This window comes from Phalacrocorax aristotelis, chromosome Z, assembly GCF_949628215.1.
Source record: "Phalacrocorax aristotelis chromosome Z, bGulAri2.1, whole genome shotgun sequence".
In the NCBI taxonomy this organism is placed as follows: Eukaryota; Metazoa; Chordata; class Aves; order Suliformes; family Phalacrocoracidae; genus Phalacrocorax; species Phalacrocorax aristotelis.
Window position 1 is genome coordinate 76,132,651 of NC_134311.1, and position 16,352 is coordinate 76,149,002.

At 39.6% G+C, this 16,352-nt stretch overlaps 1 protein-coding gene across 1 annotated transcript in view; it reads left to right on the plus strand.

The window, feature by feature from the left end:
- The first annotated feature begins 229 nt into the window (after positions 1 to 229).
- PIK3C3 (phosphatidylinositol 3-kinase catalytic subunit type 3) overlaps positions 230 to 16,352 on the plus strand; it is an 80,975-nt gene continuing 64,852 nt past the window's right edge. Inside the window, exons 1-6 of the mRNA XM_075078209.1 lie at positions 230 to 399; positions 2,186 to 2,374; positions 2,874 to 3,017; positions 5,267 to 5,396; positions 13,070 to 13,156; positions 14,664 to 14,759. Coding sequence (XP_074934310.1) covers positions 332 to 399; positions 2,186 to 2,374; positions 2,874 to 3,017; positions 5,267 to 5,396; positions 13,070 to 13,156; positions 14,664 to 14,759 — 714 coding nt within the window. The 5' untranslated portion in view covers positions 230 to 331. The remainder of the gene's footprint in view (positions 400 to 2,185; positions 2,375 to 2,873; positions 3,018 to 5,266; positions 5,397 to 13,069; positions 13,157 to 14,663; positions 14,760 to 16,352) is intronic.

Sequence of the window (16,352 nt, forward strand, 5' to 3'; positions counted from 1 at the left end):
CGACTGCGGCAGCGCCCATCTTGCTATGCCTCTCGCGGAAACGGCCATCTTACGTACTGTATCATGGCGGCAACCACGTCGGTGAGGGAGACGTGGGCGCAGCCATCTTGGGGCCGCCCACTCGGATGATCTCAGGCTGACGGCCATTTTGGGAAAGGGCTCTTAAGTGTGCTGCGGTATCCCCAATCCTTCCTCCCTGAAGCGAGATGGCGGCGGCGGCGCATGCTCAGAGGGAGGCGGCGGCGCGGGCGGCGCTCATGCCCGCTGGGCCGGCTACTGTACTGAAGGGCTCGGGCGCCGCTGAGGGGGCGGGCGGGGAGCGGCGGCAGCCATGGGCGAGACCGAGAAGCTTTATTATGTTTATAGCTGCGACCTGGATATCAACGTGCAGCTCAAGATGTGAGTGAGGGCTCGCAGTGTCCCCCTCTCCCCCGCGAGCGGCCGGGGCTGTCCGTGAAGAGGCCCGGTCCCCTCCGGCGCGGGGGAGGCTGGGCCGCCCGCCCGCTCCCCGGATCTGCGCCGGGTCCGCACGCCCGGCTGCCCCGCGGGAGCCCTGTTGGGCGGCGGCGCTGGCGCTGTCCTCCCTCCCCGATAACACCGGGAGCTCCTGGGTGCCGCCGCCGCTGGCCGCTTCCCTCGGGGCGGACGGGCGGAGGCGGCCTGAGGGCGCCCCCCGCCGCCAGGCCGGGCCGTGGGGCGGGGACGGGCAGGGGGCCGCAGGCCGGGGCTCTAAGCGCCTCTCTAAGCGTTTGTGGCCTGAGGTCCTGTAGTGCGGGCGGTGCTCCCAGGGAGGGAGGGTCAGATCGCCAGGTCAGCGCTAGTGTCTGTGACCAGCTGTCACCTGCAGATGTCAGAGCTCACCCCTCAGCGTTAGGGGAAGGAGATGAACCTGCACACTCGTTCCTACTTGTTTGCATGCTCCTTGGACAGCAAGGTGCTCTTAGCGGGTTCTTTGTTGTAGGTAGATCAGGTGCTGCACCATGTTAGTAAGTTCCTAACTGGGTGTACGCAAGCACTCTGTTGAAGCTGGTGCTATCACGTGCTGGTGTATTGGTGGTTCGTTTTTTAATTTTTAAGTTTGGAATTGTTGTGCATCACAGCAATGGGGTGCTTACATTTGTGGAGGAGGGATGTGGCTGGCTGTAATATGTAGTATACCTAATGTTGCTACTTTAATGTATCTTGCACCTTTTTTGAAAATTAACTTGTGGATTCTTATTCAGGGATTGTTTAACCTCTGAATGAAAGATGTTGTTTGAAGTCAGATGCATGTGTCCTCGTTGCCAATTCATTCTGCCTAACAAAAATGTAACTAGTGTCTTTTTGTGCATCAGAGTGTATGTCATCCTGGAATGTGCTATGCTAGTTTCTTGCAATAAACTTGTCCATCTACTCTGAAGTGTTTTTGTGGTACTGATAGATTTATGTTTGCTGGAAGATTGATCTGACATGTTTTTCCATCAGCACCACAATTCCTTTTTTGTTTTCACATGTACATCCGCAGTCAGAGATTTAATGTAAATGATTGTTCTAATTGTGTTCTAGCTGAGGCTGGAGAAGTGCCATTGATTTTCTCTAAAACTAGCATCCTGCAAATTGTTGCAGGGATTTAATCAACTTTGATTTGGATAGTCTGCTTAGTTGGGCTTTGATTTATTGTTGATTTGAGAGATGACTCTCATCCAAAGCCAGTCATATGCTTTACTTTTCATACAGCTTAAAAATAAGTCTTTCACATCATGGTTGGTTTGTTTGTGGTTTTTTTTTTTCTTGATCTGATTTTTTTAAAATAGTATTTGAAGCACATGTAGTCTGATGTTTGTTTTGGTTTTTCAATGTTAGCAGCATATGTCATCTCAGTCCTGCCCTGCATGGGGTACCTCATTTGATGCTCTCTGAGAATCTACAGGTTGTACTCGAAGAAATTAACTACACTGAAAATGTAAACAAGCAATTTTTCCCTGTTCTTCTTCCCTCATACCTAAATCAGTATTTGTTCATCACTTCACATCCTGAGTTCCTCTCTGGTATTTGGATTTCACTACCAGCCAGTAATGCAAACAGGATAGTTGTAATACTAGGTAATCTAAATATAAGCTATGGAAATACAATAGGATTAAAATAAATATTCGTTTATTTATTTTTTTCTCCTCCCCTCCCTTCTTTTTTTTGACTCCCTACATAGAGGCAGTCTGGAAGGTAAAAGAGAACAGAAGAGTTACAAAGCTCTCTTAGAAGATCCAATGCTGAAGTTCTCGGGACTGTATCAAGAAACTTGCTCTGACTTGTATGTAACTTGTCAGGTGTTTGCAGAAGGGAAGCCTCTTGCTCTTCCAGTTAGGACTTCCTACAAAGCTTTTAGCACTAGGTGGAAGTAAGTGGCTGCTGCTTGATTCATGTTCCTCCCAGTTACTGGGGCATCATGTTATATAAATAAATCTATGTTTATTTTTATTTGTGTTAAAAAGATTTGTTTTCTATTGTTTACTTAAGGTCTCTGTGTAGTTATCAAGTGTTGTCCTGTCAGCACAGTCCCAACCTTTTTATGTAATGGGTAGATAATAGAATTGTGATTTTTATCTAACATGGCTCACTACTTAAAAACCTAGGGCCTGGACTAGCGCACTTTCATACTGTTTACTGGACAGACTGATCTTTGGTATTTAGTCGTCAAACTAGGGTATTTTTACTTTGGTCTCTAGCCTTTTAATCATGCTCAAGACAAGTATTTGAATGGTTAAAGCCCAGAGGAAAATAAATAGCCAATCTGCCCATAGAAGTTCATACTCTAAGGAGAATTTGGGCTGTATAAACTAATACAGAGTAACTTGAATTCTGAAGATTTATGATTAATAAAAGGTGTTTCTCTGCAGCTGGAATGAATGGCTGAAACTGCCTGTGAAGTATCCAGACTTGCCTCGCAATGCACAGGTGGCTCTGACCATCTGGGATGTGTATGGACCTGGTAAAGCAGTTCCTGTGGGAGGAACAACCGTCTCGCTCTTTGGGAAATATGGGTATACTGCTTTTTTTTCCGTGGTGCATATTTGAAGCTCACTTGTGAATAGTAAGGCGACAGTGGTTGTTAGAGGTTTTTTTGTGTTTGGTTTCTTTTAAATTTTTTTTAAACCAGGTTAACAGTTCCATGTTTGAAAAATCAGATACATGGATGGTTTATGCTACTTCTTCCTGAGTGTAACTTCATACATGCTACAGTGTTGTAAAAATAAGACTTCTCTTGTATAACACTAAAATGTAGGCTTTTTTTTAGATCTGTAAGTTTGGGTTTTAAGGTAGGAAATGCTGAAATCGCTTCATATTTATGTTTTTGTAATGCATGGGTGCCAGTACTGATTACTTATCATATTGATTTAATTGGCTTGCAATTGGGCTGTTAATGCAATATTATTTATTAGGAATAAAGTGTAACTCAGTAAATAAGGAATTTTGAAAATTCATAATCTGTGGTCCAATAGAAGCAGTTTAGTAAAACTGTGTGTGAACACTAAGATGGGAAGGATAACAAGTGTGCTGGAAGGTGACAACACATAAAAATGATCTTGACTAAGTGCAAAGGAGACTAAAGGAAAAATAGAATGCAGTTTAAGGAAAAGTATGAAGTGCTGGTACTTCTTGTACTTTTTGATTGTAGTTAGATACAGAATGGGGAGCAGCTGCCCAGGAAAACAGAATAGGTTTGGGTTTTAGAGGGAATTTTAAGTTTTGCGAGATGCAGCATCGTGATACTGTTGTGAAATGTGCCAGCAACATTGAATATATGCATAGTCTACAGGTGTGTGTATCAGGGACAATGTTGTATCCTCCTCCTCCATACTTGTCCACTATGTTCAGTTCTATATAACTGACTTTAAGCAAGTTGCTGACTAATGGCAGCTTAAGGGACTCCATATCACTGAACGTCTAGGAAATAGGTGCGGTGGAGGAGGAGTAAGGACTAGTGCAACTGAAGAAAAGACCGTAGAAACACCTTTCTACTACATGGGTAGCATTTTAAAATGGGAAGAAATAGTCTTTTCTTGTCTTGTCAGTGGATGAGAAGTAATAAGGCTAAACTGAAGTGCAGGGAAAGTTTAGGTTAGCATTAGGAAAGCTGTTCTAGTGACACTGGAATGCAGAAAATGACTGTAAAGAGAGGTTGTGTCTGTCACTGAAGATATTGCTTTGACAAAAAGATTGACATTGCCTTAGGGCAGAAAATTGAAATGGATCAATTGGACTGTGCCCCAAGGACTGCTGGTAGTTTTTAAAGTGGTAGAGTATAGTTCCTGGAAAAAGATAAAATTTTCAAATGAAATTTACTTTTTTCCAGATTGTGTGGCCTGGGGGAAATAGACAGAAAGCAACTAATAATTTAAAAAAATTTTTATTTACTTGTAAATGGAAACACTTGTAATAGTATTCCACAAAAGTGATGTGTAAATTCAAGGTCAGATGGTTCTTCTAATCAGTATTTCTCATTTTTATTGGTTGAATTTTTAAAGTGTTCCTTCCAGGTGTATTTACCAGAAGTTGTTAGAGTTAAGTGATCACCTCTTACGGGCAAAACTAATGCACTTGATTTCCTGGGGCATCTTTCCTAGGTAGATCAGCACAAATATGCAGGAAAGCAGAGATTTGCAGAGAAAAGGTGTGGTCAGTTACCCTGTGAAGTTCTGTTCATTGCACAGTTTCAATGAGCAATTCAATTTCAAGCACAGATAGAGAAAATGGTGTGTTGTGGGTGTGGTTTTTTGTTATTGGTTTTTTTTTTGCTTTTCTTTTTTAATTTTTGTCAGCTCAGAAGGCTGTTTTTTATCAGTTGACCTTCAAAGAAAACTTAGGTAGTTTTTTAGTTGAATTTTTTCAGACTGGCAGACCTAAAGTCAATATTCTAAATTGCAAGTCAGGAGGGATACTTTCTGCTTTATTACAAATAATAAAAAAATGAAGGTCAAGCTCTGTCCTCAGTTTGTGTTTGTACCACCCCACTGACCTTGGGAATTACCCATTTTTCTTCCACTTGCCAAATAAGTTATCTCAGACTTACTAATATTCTTCTAAAACCCATGTGCCAATAAAGGTGAAAGCCATAAAGGGCACAAGGTGGAGTGCACTTCTGCAGTTCAGTTAAGTTATGCATGGCAGTGCATGTTTAGGTTTCGCAAAGGAAGCTACTTCATTTTCTTGAAGCTGCTGCTGTACTTTGATTCCTGACAGTTGTATTATTTTGTATTTACTGAACCGATTCTGCATTTTTTCCCTGTAGTATGTTTCGTCAAGGAATGCATGATTTGAAAGTCTGGCCCAATGTAGAAGCTGATGGCTCGGAGCCCACCAAAACACCTGGGAGAACCAGCAGCACAGTCTCTGAAGATCAAATGAGCCGCTTGGCAAAGGTGATGGAATAGCAAGTAACATTTAAGGCATATGTGAAAAGCTTGCACTTTCACTGGAGTGAAATGAAGACAAGCTTCTCATGTTGTTTTCTCATGTGAAAGCTGTCTTCCTTTGATTGGTTAGATGTTCCACAGGATTTATACAAATAAGTAAACTAGACCATACTCATTTGCTTCTGAAGTATTTTTCAAAAGGGGACATACAAATACTTTTTAATATATATAGCATTTTGTTGTAAAAATGTAACATCCTCATTCTTTGTAAAGGAGGAAAATATGAATAAGCTTTGAAGGTGCTTGAAGCCAAAATTCCGTCAGGTTCAGTAAGCTCAGCTCCTAAGAGTAACTTGTGCAGACAGCCTAGTTTCTTTCAGTAGCCATCCTTTAGATTTAAGGCTGTCTGGTGTAGTGTTCAGTTGTGTATGACATACATCTGCATTAGAAATAATTTGAGTAGAACTGCAAGAATTATCCCAAGTTTGTCATTTAAGCTCATGAATATGTGTGTATATTAGTATTTTCTTCTACCAGCTTGATGGCAGAGCATATTTTTGCCATGAGAGCTACTTCTGTAACTGATCAGTGGATGTTAGTTCTTGAACAGTTTTACTAGCTGATCTCTCTCATTCTTCAAGTAAGCTTACCCCAAGCTTGCCAAATCGCTCAACCCACTTATTTGGTGTACTTTCTAATGGTGTACTGTCACCTAATTTTCATCCTCACCTTTCTGCAACTCCCAGTGAAAGATAGGTCCAGTGCCATAAATATGTCCGTTTTCTCATCTGGAGATTTATCACGGCAATAAACTAACTTTCATTTAGAGTCTCTCTTTTATTAGTGTAGTTCACCTTGAATTTATAATAGAAAACTTAAAGCTTTCTGCCTGTGGTGGTGCCCCATTTCTTGGTCATAGTAGAATAAATCCCCTCTAGCCTGAGGAAGCTTTGCAGACACTAAATATCAAGGCTTGTTTATAGGTTGTCGAATGGTTGCATGGTTCAGGGAGCGGGTCTCTGAGAAAAGATTTTAGGCCATGGGCCTTCCCTTTCATGTTAGTTCTGTTATGCAAACATGACCATACCCTGCCAGTGTTTTTTTTTCTCCTTATCCCTTTGCTCCCTTATGCTCCCTAGCTCAAGAAATAGAAATAATGTAGAGTATTTCTTAAAATGCCTGGGTCCGTTCTAGACTCTTCTTTTGGCTTATGGGAGACGAGGGCTCAAAGCCTCTGAGGAAAGGGAGGGAATTCTCCTTTCGCATATCAGTTGAGAGTTCTAGTTAATGGCTGATAAAAAGCTAATAACATTTCAGAAGAGAAGAATGGTGGCAGTAAGCTTTTTTGGGAGATACTAATTTCTGAAAGGTGAGAGTGTTTATACTGATATTTTGTTGTGTTCATTTATAAAAACATCTTACCATCAGATGCTAGCAAAGTGAATAGGGTTTCTGGGTAGTGAGTCTGTGAAAGCTTTCATTTGCACAGCTGTTTATATGGGAGATGAGGTTCTTGTGATGTATTGTTCCTGAATAGCCATTGTTTGAGTACAGTCAGCTTCAGTTTTCTATGACTTACTCACCAGCTGCTGAATGCCTTCTGATGCTACTGTATGTGGAGATACAGAGATAGGTAAGAGGAGTAGGACTAATTAAATGCAAGATGAGTTTGTGTGGACTTTGTTCTTCTTTGTTTGGTTTTTATTCTGTTTATAGGACAGACGTATCATTTATATGTGTAATGATATTGACTGATGTCTGATAGTAGAGGCCAGATCAGAGCCCAGCAGATCCCAGAATCCCAGGTTGGAAGGGACCTCAGGGATCATCTAGTCCAACCTTTCTAGGAAGAGCCTAGCCTAGACAAGATGGCCCAGCACCCTGTCCAGCCAAATCTTAAAAGTGTCCAATATGGCCATGTCAACCACTTCACTGGGGAGATAAGTAGCTTTTGAGAAGAGCTTGCTGAAGGACATGTTCTCCACCTAAAAGAACTTTTTATTTTCTTGACATACTTCTGAGTTAGTGTGTGTGTATGTGTGGTATTTATTATTGTAGGGAATTTCTGTAAAATCAATGACTGGCTGCTGGAGGAGTTGCATCCTTTTACCTTAAATAATTGATACTGTGGCAAGTCTCATTCCATGTTGAGGTGCCATATGGTTGTGCTTTTAGAAGACACATGAATGTTGCTTGTAAAATTGCCACTGATTAAAAAGCCATGGCTTTGCATCCTGGGAATCATTGTGAATGCAGATTTTTCCTGTACTAAGGAATATTAATGGGAAGAGCATGGTATACCTTAGCACACTCAAATATTAATGACATTAAGATGTTTCTCCCATGAGTGGTCTGTTTAATTTATTCTACTTAAACAAAAAGTACTCTTAAGCTCTTTTTGATCCATTAATTTCCCTCACACCTTTGCTGGCTGGATGCAATTAGATAATAACAGTGGTGAGATAGTATCTAAAGGGATGTCTTTTATTCAGTAGCAGATGATGAATGCTTCTTTCCCTGAAGGGAATGCACTAGCTCCTCTCTTATTTTAGTCTTTAAATATTAATCCAAGAGAACAGGTCTTCATGTGTGTATATATGTCTACGGACCTTCTGGGTCTTGTATGCAGGCCTAACTAGTTGCCATATTATGACTCTTTTCCTTTGTGTAAGAGAGGTTTGCAGGTATAAGAAATGAGTAGTTTAAAATATACAGAGTGACTTTTTTCTTTATTCTCAGTGCAGTGAACAAGAAAATGAGCTAAGATTTCGAACCAAGGTATCTAGATAACTTCTTTTGCCAAGGCTTTGATAAGTGCTATCCTAAATCTGTGTATCAATGCTGGATGTGAATATGTGGTATTATGAAAATTTTGATGCATTAGTTTGAGGTAGTGGAAATAAGAGTAGAAATATTTTTGTTAGATAAAAAGAAGTAGGGAATAATTTAGAAGCGGCTAAAACAGTGGACATGTAAGAGTAAGGAATTTCTTTATTGCTGAGAATGAGAATACCTTTTCTGTGAACTAGGTAGGAGATTTGTGAATGCATTAAGTGATGACGTTATCTCGAAAAGCGGGTTCGTTCGCCTGGTGTGCAAAATGCCAAGCTACACACAGAACAGAGGTATTTTATTTAATTCATTTTTGTGCAAAGATGGGTGCTAGATGGTAACCCACAAAGCTAGCACACTGCACTGGGAAACTACATGGCATTTATACAGTTAAATATGTCAGTCACGGCTAATATTCACATGCCTCAGCTAATAATTAGTTAATTTCTTTCTTGCTTGGATGTAACAGTACGGCTCACTTTTAATTTTCCATGCATGCTCATAGGATAAGGAGCTTAATAGAGGAGGGGAAGGTTTCTGACCTATGGGCCTGATTTTCAGTAGTATAAGGAGGATGTTTCCTCTGCTGGGCACTTTGTTTTAGTTCTTATCGACAGCCCAATTAGTTGTTCTCCTTGACTATACACTTTATCAGCCTGTTCTCAGTGGCTTTGTTCTCAGTGGCTTCTGAGGTGGGATGTTTGGTTTTATCCGTCTCTCAGCTCTCCTCAAGGTTATAGTCATAAACCAAGTGCTTCTTTATCTCTCAGTTTCTGCCTCTGCCCCTCAACTCCTGTTTTGCCAGGCTCGCATAGTTCATTGTTGTCTTTAGTGAACAGTTCCAGAAATTCCATTTTCTTAGGGATATCAGTGATGCCCAGCCTGCCTGAAACAGCATCTTGGGTTATAACAGGTCCGCATGCTGCTAGTTTTGAAATACTTTATGAAGTTACATGAGGCAAAGGCCAAGTCTTGTATTATCCTTTTAGTACAGTCCTGGCACAATTTGTCTTTGTAATATTGCGGAGATAATATTCTGCAGCCAGTTCATCAAATTCTGCATAACCAAAAAATATTACTATATTGTGCTCCTGTTTACAATCCTGCTGGTAAGTTGAAACATCCCAAAGAGCGGGTTCCTGTGCTTTGGTTATGTCCAGCATCCTGAAATGTTACTAAGGATTATACTCCCCCCGCTCTTCCCTTTCCTTTTGTACTGTTAAATTTCTGAGGTTTATTAAAGCTAATCTGAATATTAGCTATTCCAGAGTTTACTGGAGATAAAACAAATGTAAAAAATCCCCTACTTATATACTGAATGGAGTTAATTAATTCTTAGAAGTTGCGATGGTCTCCTGAAGTTTGTGTCAAAATCTTACTATTTCTGTCAAGATATACTGTGGTCTAGAGTTTAAAGAAATATTAGGTAAATAGCTGTTTTAAGCAAACAATCTCATAAGTCGTTACAGGATTATGATTTTGTGTTTCACAGAACAAGTTCACAACAAAGGGGATCAGATGCTCATGGCTGATTTACTATTTAGTGCTTCTTGAAATGGCCAGTTCCTAGCAAATCTGAAAATAAGTTGTTCGTTTTTTTTTTTGAGAGCAGGACTTTCTTCCCAACTGAATAGCTTTTTGACTGCTTTTTAAATTGTGCCTGCTTTTGAATAGTCCTTTACTTCGGTAGAGCCAATAGTTAACTATACAATAGTTAACTAATATTCAGTGAAAGATTTTATACCTTATCTCTACTAGACTTAGTAGGAACGAAGAATCAGAAAAGCTGAATTATGTAGCATATTTGTGAAGAGCTAGAAGTCATGCTTGCTTTCATAAGTAAGCTGCCTTAAAATTTAATTCAGATCTTGAGAGGGCGCAGAGGCTACGTTGTGGGCTGTAATGTGTTTCAGCTCTTTCTGTCATAAATTGTTTCCAAGAAGACTAAATTAATTGGGAGTTGTTTCCTGCTTAGAGGTAGGAACAATATCCAAAATGTTAGAGCATAACACCAAATTAAACTCTGGGGAGGTGAATGGGGGACGGACGGACGGACCACAATGAAATTGTCTTAAACAGCAAGATGCTCTGTTGTTGGATATGAAGGGCAGTTGATCAAGGTATTAAAAGACAAGGATAAATGCTTACCAGCTAATCTTTGACAGATCTGTTCCACTAATAAAAGAACACCTGTAGGGAGACTGCAGGACACTGAAATTTCATTTAATTAATGGTTTTAATGGCTGTTTACAGTCTTCTGCAGTCTAGTCAATTATTTGACTCTTAGTCAGCATTGCTTCTAAGAGATACAAAAAGCTATTTGATTCTGCGTAATCACAAGACGCTTGGCTTCTTGTGAGTTTGTCATAATCTACTCTCCAGATCAGTCAGCGTCTGTACCTGAACATGAAGCTCATGCTCTTTTCAGAGTCCATCATGATGGGGTTTGCATTTAGCCCAGGTCATCCGTCGCATGTAATGATACTTGTGCCCATAGTGCTAGGATATCAATTTACTGGGCATTTGCATGAGAATAATGAAACAGTGCTACTGGTGCAAACTCTTAACCTTTTCTTCACAGTGATTTTTTTGTACCTATAGTGGCAAGCTACTGAAAAGTGAAGTGCGGGTATCTGACCAACTGTGCAACTTATACAACTCCCAGCATAATGCAAGTCTTAAGTCTTATGTGTCTTTTTTTTATAGTAACCTCATCTCCAGATCTATATGGAAGAAGTAGGCTGCTGTTGTGTATCCTGTGTCCTACATACAATATGTTCCGCTCATATGCTGTCCTAGTACTCTTTGTGTATTACCTGTCCCATTGTTGTCAGCTAGGCAAGAAATGGCACCTGGTGTGCCATTGTTCAGATTGAAATGCTCATGGGTGGGCTGGTTGACCACAGAAAAAAGCTGATGAAGTAGTAGTTGTAACCCCTTAACAGGAATAATTTTGAGGGTCTCTTCACTAGCCATTTTTAGACAGATACTGGTTTCTTTGAAACATGAAAGAACTTGATGTCTTCTAATCCCTTTTCATGTCTTCTTGCATGCTGCAAGAATTACTAATTTCTTGAGGAGTGCTTGTGATTTCTTAGGAGCTGAAAGGATGATTCTTGCTCATATTGGTGTGAACTTCTGCTGAATTATTGACAAACTATTGTCAGTCGGTGCTTCTGAAACTACAGGTACTATGGCTTATAGCTTACTTCTCTTCCACTCTTCTGTTAGGTAGTCCTTTAAACAACTCAAATTCCTTGCTATCTTTAGAGCAATATGTAGATGTAGGAGTAAAACTTGAACTACTTTTCAGATGACTAAAAAGAAGGTGAGAACAAGCTGTGACTTTCTCTGAGTAAGTCTTTGGCTGACCTTTTGCAATGTGAAGTTCCCCTCAAAGAACCAAGATGATCAAAGGACTGGGAAGCTGCCATATGAAGATAGGCTGGGAGAACTGGTTTTGTTCAGCCTTGAGAAAAGGAGGCTTAGAGGGGATCTCATCACCATGTACCAGTACTTAAGGGGTAGCTACAAAGAAGATGGAGGCTCCCTTTTAACACGGAGTCTCATGGAGAGGACAAGGGGGAATGGACACAAGTTGCTCTTGGGGAGATTCTGATTGGACATGAGAGGGAAATTTTTCACACTGAGGACAGTCACCCATTGGAATAATCTCCCCAGGGAAGTGGTTGACTCGGCCACATTGGACACTTTTAAGATTTGGCTGGACAGGGTGCTGGGCCATCTTGTCTAGCCTGCACTCTTCCTAGAAAGGTTGGACTAGATGATCCCTGAGGTCCCTTCCAACCTGGGATTCTGTGATTAACTTATTTTGGTAAGGCTAACAAGGGCAGAGTTATTAAATTTGAATATTTTTTGAAATATCTTCATTTTGTTTGACTTGGCGAGTTTTATTATATGAAACATAGCAACAGAAAAAAATATTTTTATGTGACTTTGCTTAAAAAATCAGTTCCTATTTTTAATGTGTTAATTCGGTGGTGAAGTGCATGGAACATGGTTTTGGTTTCTGCCATGACTGATGTTTTAGACAGTAGAATTATTTTTATAGCACTGTTTTCCCAAAAGGTGAGTTAGTTTGCCTGGTGTGCAAAATGCCAAACTACCACAGAGCGGAGGTATTTTATTAATTTCATTTTTGCACAAACATGGGTGGTAGGTGGTAACTCCACAAAGCTAGCATGCTGCACTGAGAAACTACAAGATGTTTATACAGTTAAATGTGTCAATACAGCTAATACTCACATGCCTCAGCTAATAATTAGTTATTTTCTTTTTCATTTCAACTTAAAGGTACTACTTCCTTTAAATTTTCCATGCATGCTCAGAGAATAAGGGGCTCATTTGAGTAGGGGGTTTTCTGGTCTATGGGCTTGAATTTTAGTACTATAACGAGGATAGTTCAGCTAAAGCACACTTAGTTTTAGTTCTTACCAACATCCCAATAGTTGTTGTCCTTGACATTCCTTCTTTAGCAGCTGCTGAGGTGGGATGTTCCCTTTTATCAGTCTCTCAGCTTTCCTCAAAGATATAGTCATAAAACAAGTGCTTCTTTATCTCTCAGTTCCCATCTGTGGCTGCCAAATTCTGTTTTGCCAGGTTCACATTCGTTGTTATTACGTAGCAGAAAATTCCATTTTCTTTGGGATATTGGCATGGCTTAGCTGTTTACAAGGATCTACTATGTGTGTACTGTTCAAGCATGTTTTGCAGTTCCTTTATTTTTCCCCCTGATTTTATGTTAGTGTCTCTGTAAAATTATAGCTTTGATATTCTTTTTCTTGTTCCCACCAATTTAAGTATTATCGTTGTGTGTTTTCATGCAGCTCACAAAGTCTCATCGACAGGGTCATATGGTGAAAGTGGACTGGCTGGACAGACTGACCTTTAGAGAAATAGAAATGATCAATGAGGTAGGCCATGGTACATCAGATTTGTAATGTTTTTTGGGATCTCGCTAATATGGAACCTTTGCTTGCTTAGGAGACTAACTCAGAGCACTTGTCCTAGTTTTCTTCAACCACCGGTGTATATGACAAAAGGAAAAAAAAATTCTTTAATTTTCTAAAGTTGATTTTACTTTGACAATAACAAGAATAGATGTCTGTCCTATCAGTTGTCAGCTTCAAGTGAACCTGAACACAGAAGAGAAAATTTATTAATAACTTGGAATAGCTTGGAACAGATACTGCTAGGTATAACTTAACTCCAGGATTTAGATTGTGATGGGAAGTTTTTTTGGATGTACAGGCCATACCTTGGTTTTAGACCTGGTCAGCTTTACTGGTTCTGCTTTTGCATGCTAAGGAAAAACACTGGTAAAATTTGAATAAATATTAGAAAAAACAAAAATGGGAGGAGGGGGAACCAACCAAACAAAAAAAAAACCCCGACAAAACCCCACCAAAAACTAGTAGTTAACTAACTGAACAAGGTGTTAACCCTCAGTGAGCAAAATTGACCCAAAACTGTTAAGTAATTATATTAATCTTAACAGAACTCCTTTGTTTTCTTAGTGCTGAGATTTTTGTTGTCCTGTTTATAATTAGTCTTTGGGGTGAGTCTTTTTGAACTTAAATTTTTGTTTTTATAAACCCTATGGCATTTTTTTGAGAACTCAGCCTATCCACCCCCTTCCTTTTCTGTAAAAATACAGAAAACTAAAAATTCCTGATTCCTAGAGCTGTGCCTTAAATGCAGAACTGCTTTGCCTATGCTAGAAATTCAATCCATTATTAATGAATGAAACTTGAGCTTCTCATTATTAAAGGAGATACTTACTTTTTTTATTAAATATATGTTCCTGGTAGCAGTTATGTATAACTTCTTTCTTGTTTCCCACATATATTTTAAAATTCTAAGCACTTTTTCTAGGTAAAGCATTTAAAAAATGCATACATGAGCAAAACTTTGTCTGAAAGTGAATGAGCTGCAAATCTAATCTTGCAGTCCAAGTTTAATTTGTTTCTTTCATGGTTTTATCTGAAACAGTGATTTTTTTTTTTTTTTTTTTTTTCCTTCCCCCCCCCCCATCTTTTTGACTCTGACATGCATAATTGTGTGGCATGATTTGGAAGAAAAAATCCCACACAAAACCCAACTGTCAGCTGCTTATTCTTCATTGCCTTTTTGCAGACTTTTAGTCCACAGTTGTGAGCCGCTGATGAAAGCAGTGAGATTTTTCTGTTACATGTGGATGTTTATCATGAAGTGGGAATGTAAGGAAGTAAGAGTGGCAGGAGGTAGGTGATACGGTCTCAAGTAGTGCTATGGAATGATTACCTGAATAATTGCTACAACAACTGATAATCCAATTAATCAGTTACAGCACAGAGGAAGTAGGGTAATTGCTGCACCGAGAATGCTGAAGATTGATGCACTTTAATATGTGATACACATCTGTGGTGGTTCTCTTCTCAGAGGGAAAAACGAAGTTCTAATTTTATGTACCTGATGATTGAATTCCGTTGTGTCAAGTGTGATGATAAAGAATATGGAATAGTTTACTACGAAAAGGTATGTGCCTTACAGGTTTTATGCTCTTCTTTAAAAAGCAAGATATGCACCTGAAATGGTTAGGTTTTTCTGCTGAGGTGAAATATTCTTTGGCAGGATAGCAGCAGACAGCTGTCAGTGGCACCTGTTTATGTACATACAAATCAAATAGTATAGATGCAACAAGATTGCAGAAGTCAATCATTCATGTAATACAGTTCAAGATTACAGAATGTAATAAGTGTGAGTGATTAAAAACTTTTTGATTTATGGTTCCTTTCATCATCCAGCAGTACTTTCGGAGTAGCTGTATGTAAAATTATGTCTTACATCAGGAAGAACTGTGCCTGTATTGATTGGTAACTTTATAAAACATAAGTTATTAAAACATTGCGCAGGAGCTTTGCTGGTGAACGCTTTCCCTAAAACGAACAAATATAAAAGTTTAGTCTTTCATGCTGAAAACGCTTTGGAAATCATTACGTAGAAGACTTCTGGATTGGAAAGTCTTGCATCTTTTCTGTTTACTAAACAGATCTCCAAAGCCGTGCCTCCAGTGGTTTTTTTTACGAGTTCAAATTTATTGGAGCGAAGGACTGACAGACATCAGTGTGGCACTGGAAGGCATCAGTACTTTTACAGACCTCTGTATTGGGGAAAGACCCACTGAAATAGAAGAAGCACTATACCTATAATCTGGTTTCAGAAAATCTTGTCAGTAATTGCCTTTTAAAACTTTCAGTATGCTTAGTTTCACAAGAAGTCAAAAGTTACTGAATAATACAGCTTTTATGGGAAAGAGAAAGAAGGCAGAAAAGGAGACTCCAGTCCTGTTGAGATCAAAAGCACTAACTTTAAGGAACATCTGTTTTGAGAATTTACAAGAATCTGTAATTCAGTACACAAAAAGTTAATGCAATGGGAAATAGATTACAAGTATTTCTATGTATGTGACATTACCAGTTGATCTGGACAGAACAACTGTGACCTAACTTAAGATTCTTGAAGAAGGTAGTGAAAATTATAGTAATAAGTTGCAAATACCAGGATTCCACACAAAAAATTCAGAGAAGGCACAGATCAGAGTCTGCCGTAACTGTGTGATCTGTCCCAAGTTAAAGCTTGTGAATATTTGAAAAACGAGCTGTTTTAATGCTATTGATGTAGCCCTTAACAGAGATGTCATTGTAGAAGAAGCTCTAAGGTTATTTTTCAAATTGGTATAGTCATAACAAAAAAAGTGGATGTTTAAGAAATTTTCTAAGTCCTTGCTAAAGCTGTGTCATGCAGATGTGAAAGAAAAATATTTAATGTGGATGCCCACATTCTGTGCACATATCCCATATAGTGGTGGCAGCTTTTGTAATGCTTCTGGAGGAAGTGGTTCCACTTGTCACTTAGTGTTTCCTCACACAGCCTGGGGCAAATATGTCGGGCGTGTTGGGGCAAGCGGGCGGGGGTGTTGCATTTGGGGATTTTTTTTTTTTGGTGTGTTATTCACCCCCCCCCCCCCCCCGCCCCCCGATGTGTTGGGTTTATTGTTGTTGTTTGATTGGTTCTGGGGGTTTTTTCTTTGATTATCTGGGTTTTTGGGGCGGTTGTTCATTGGTGTTT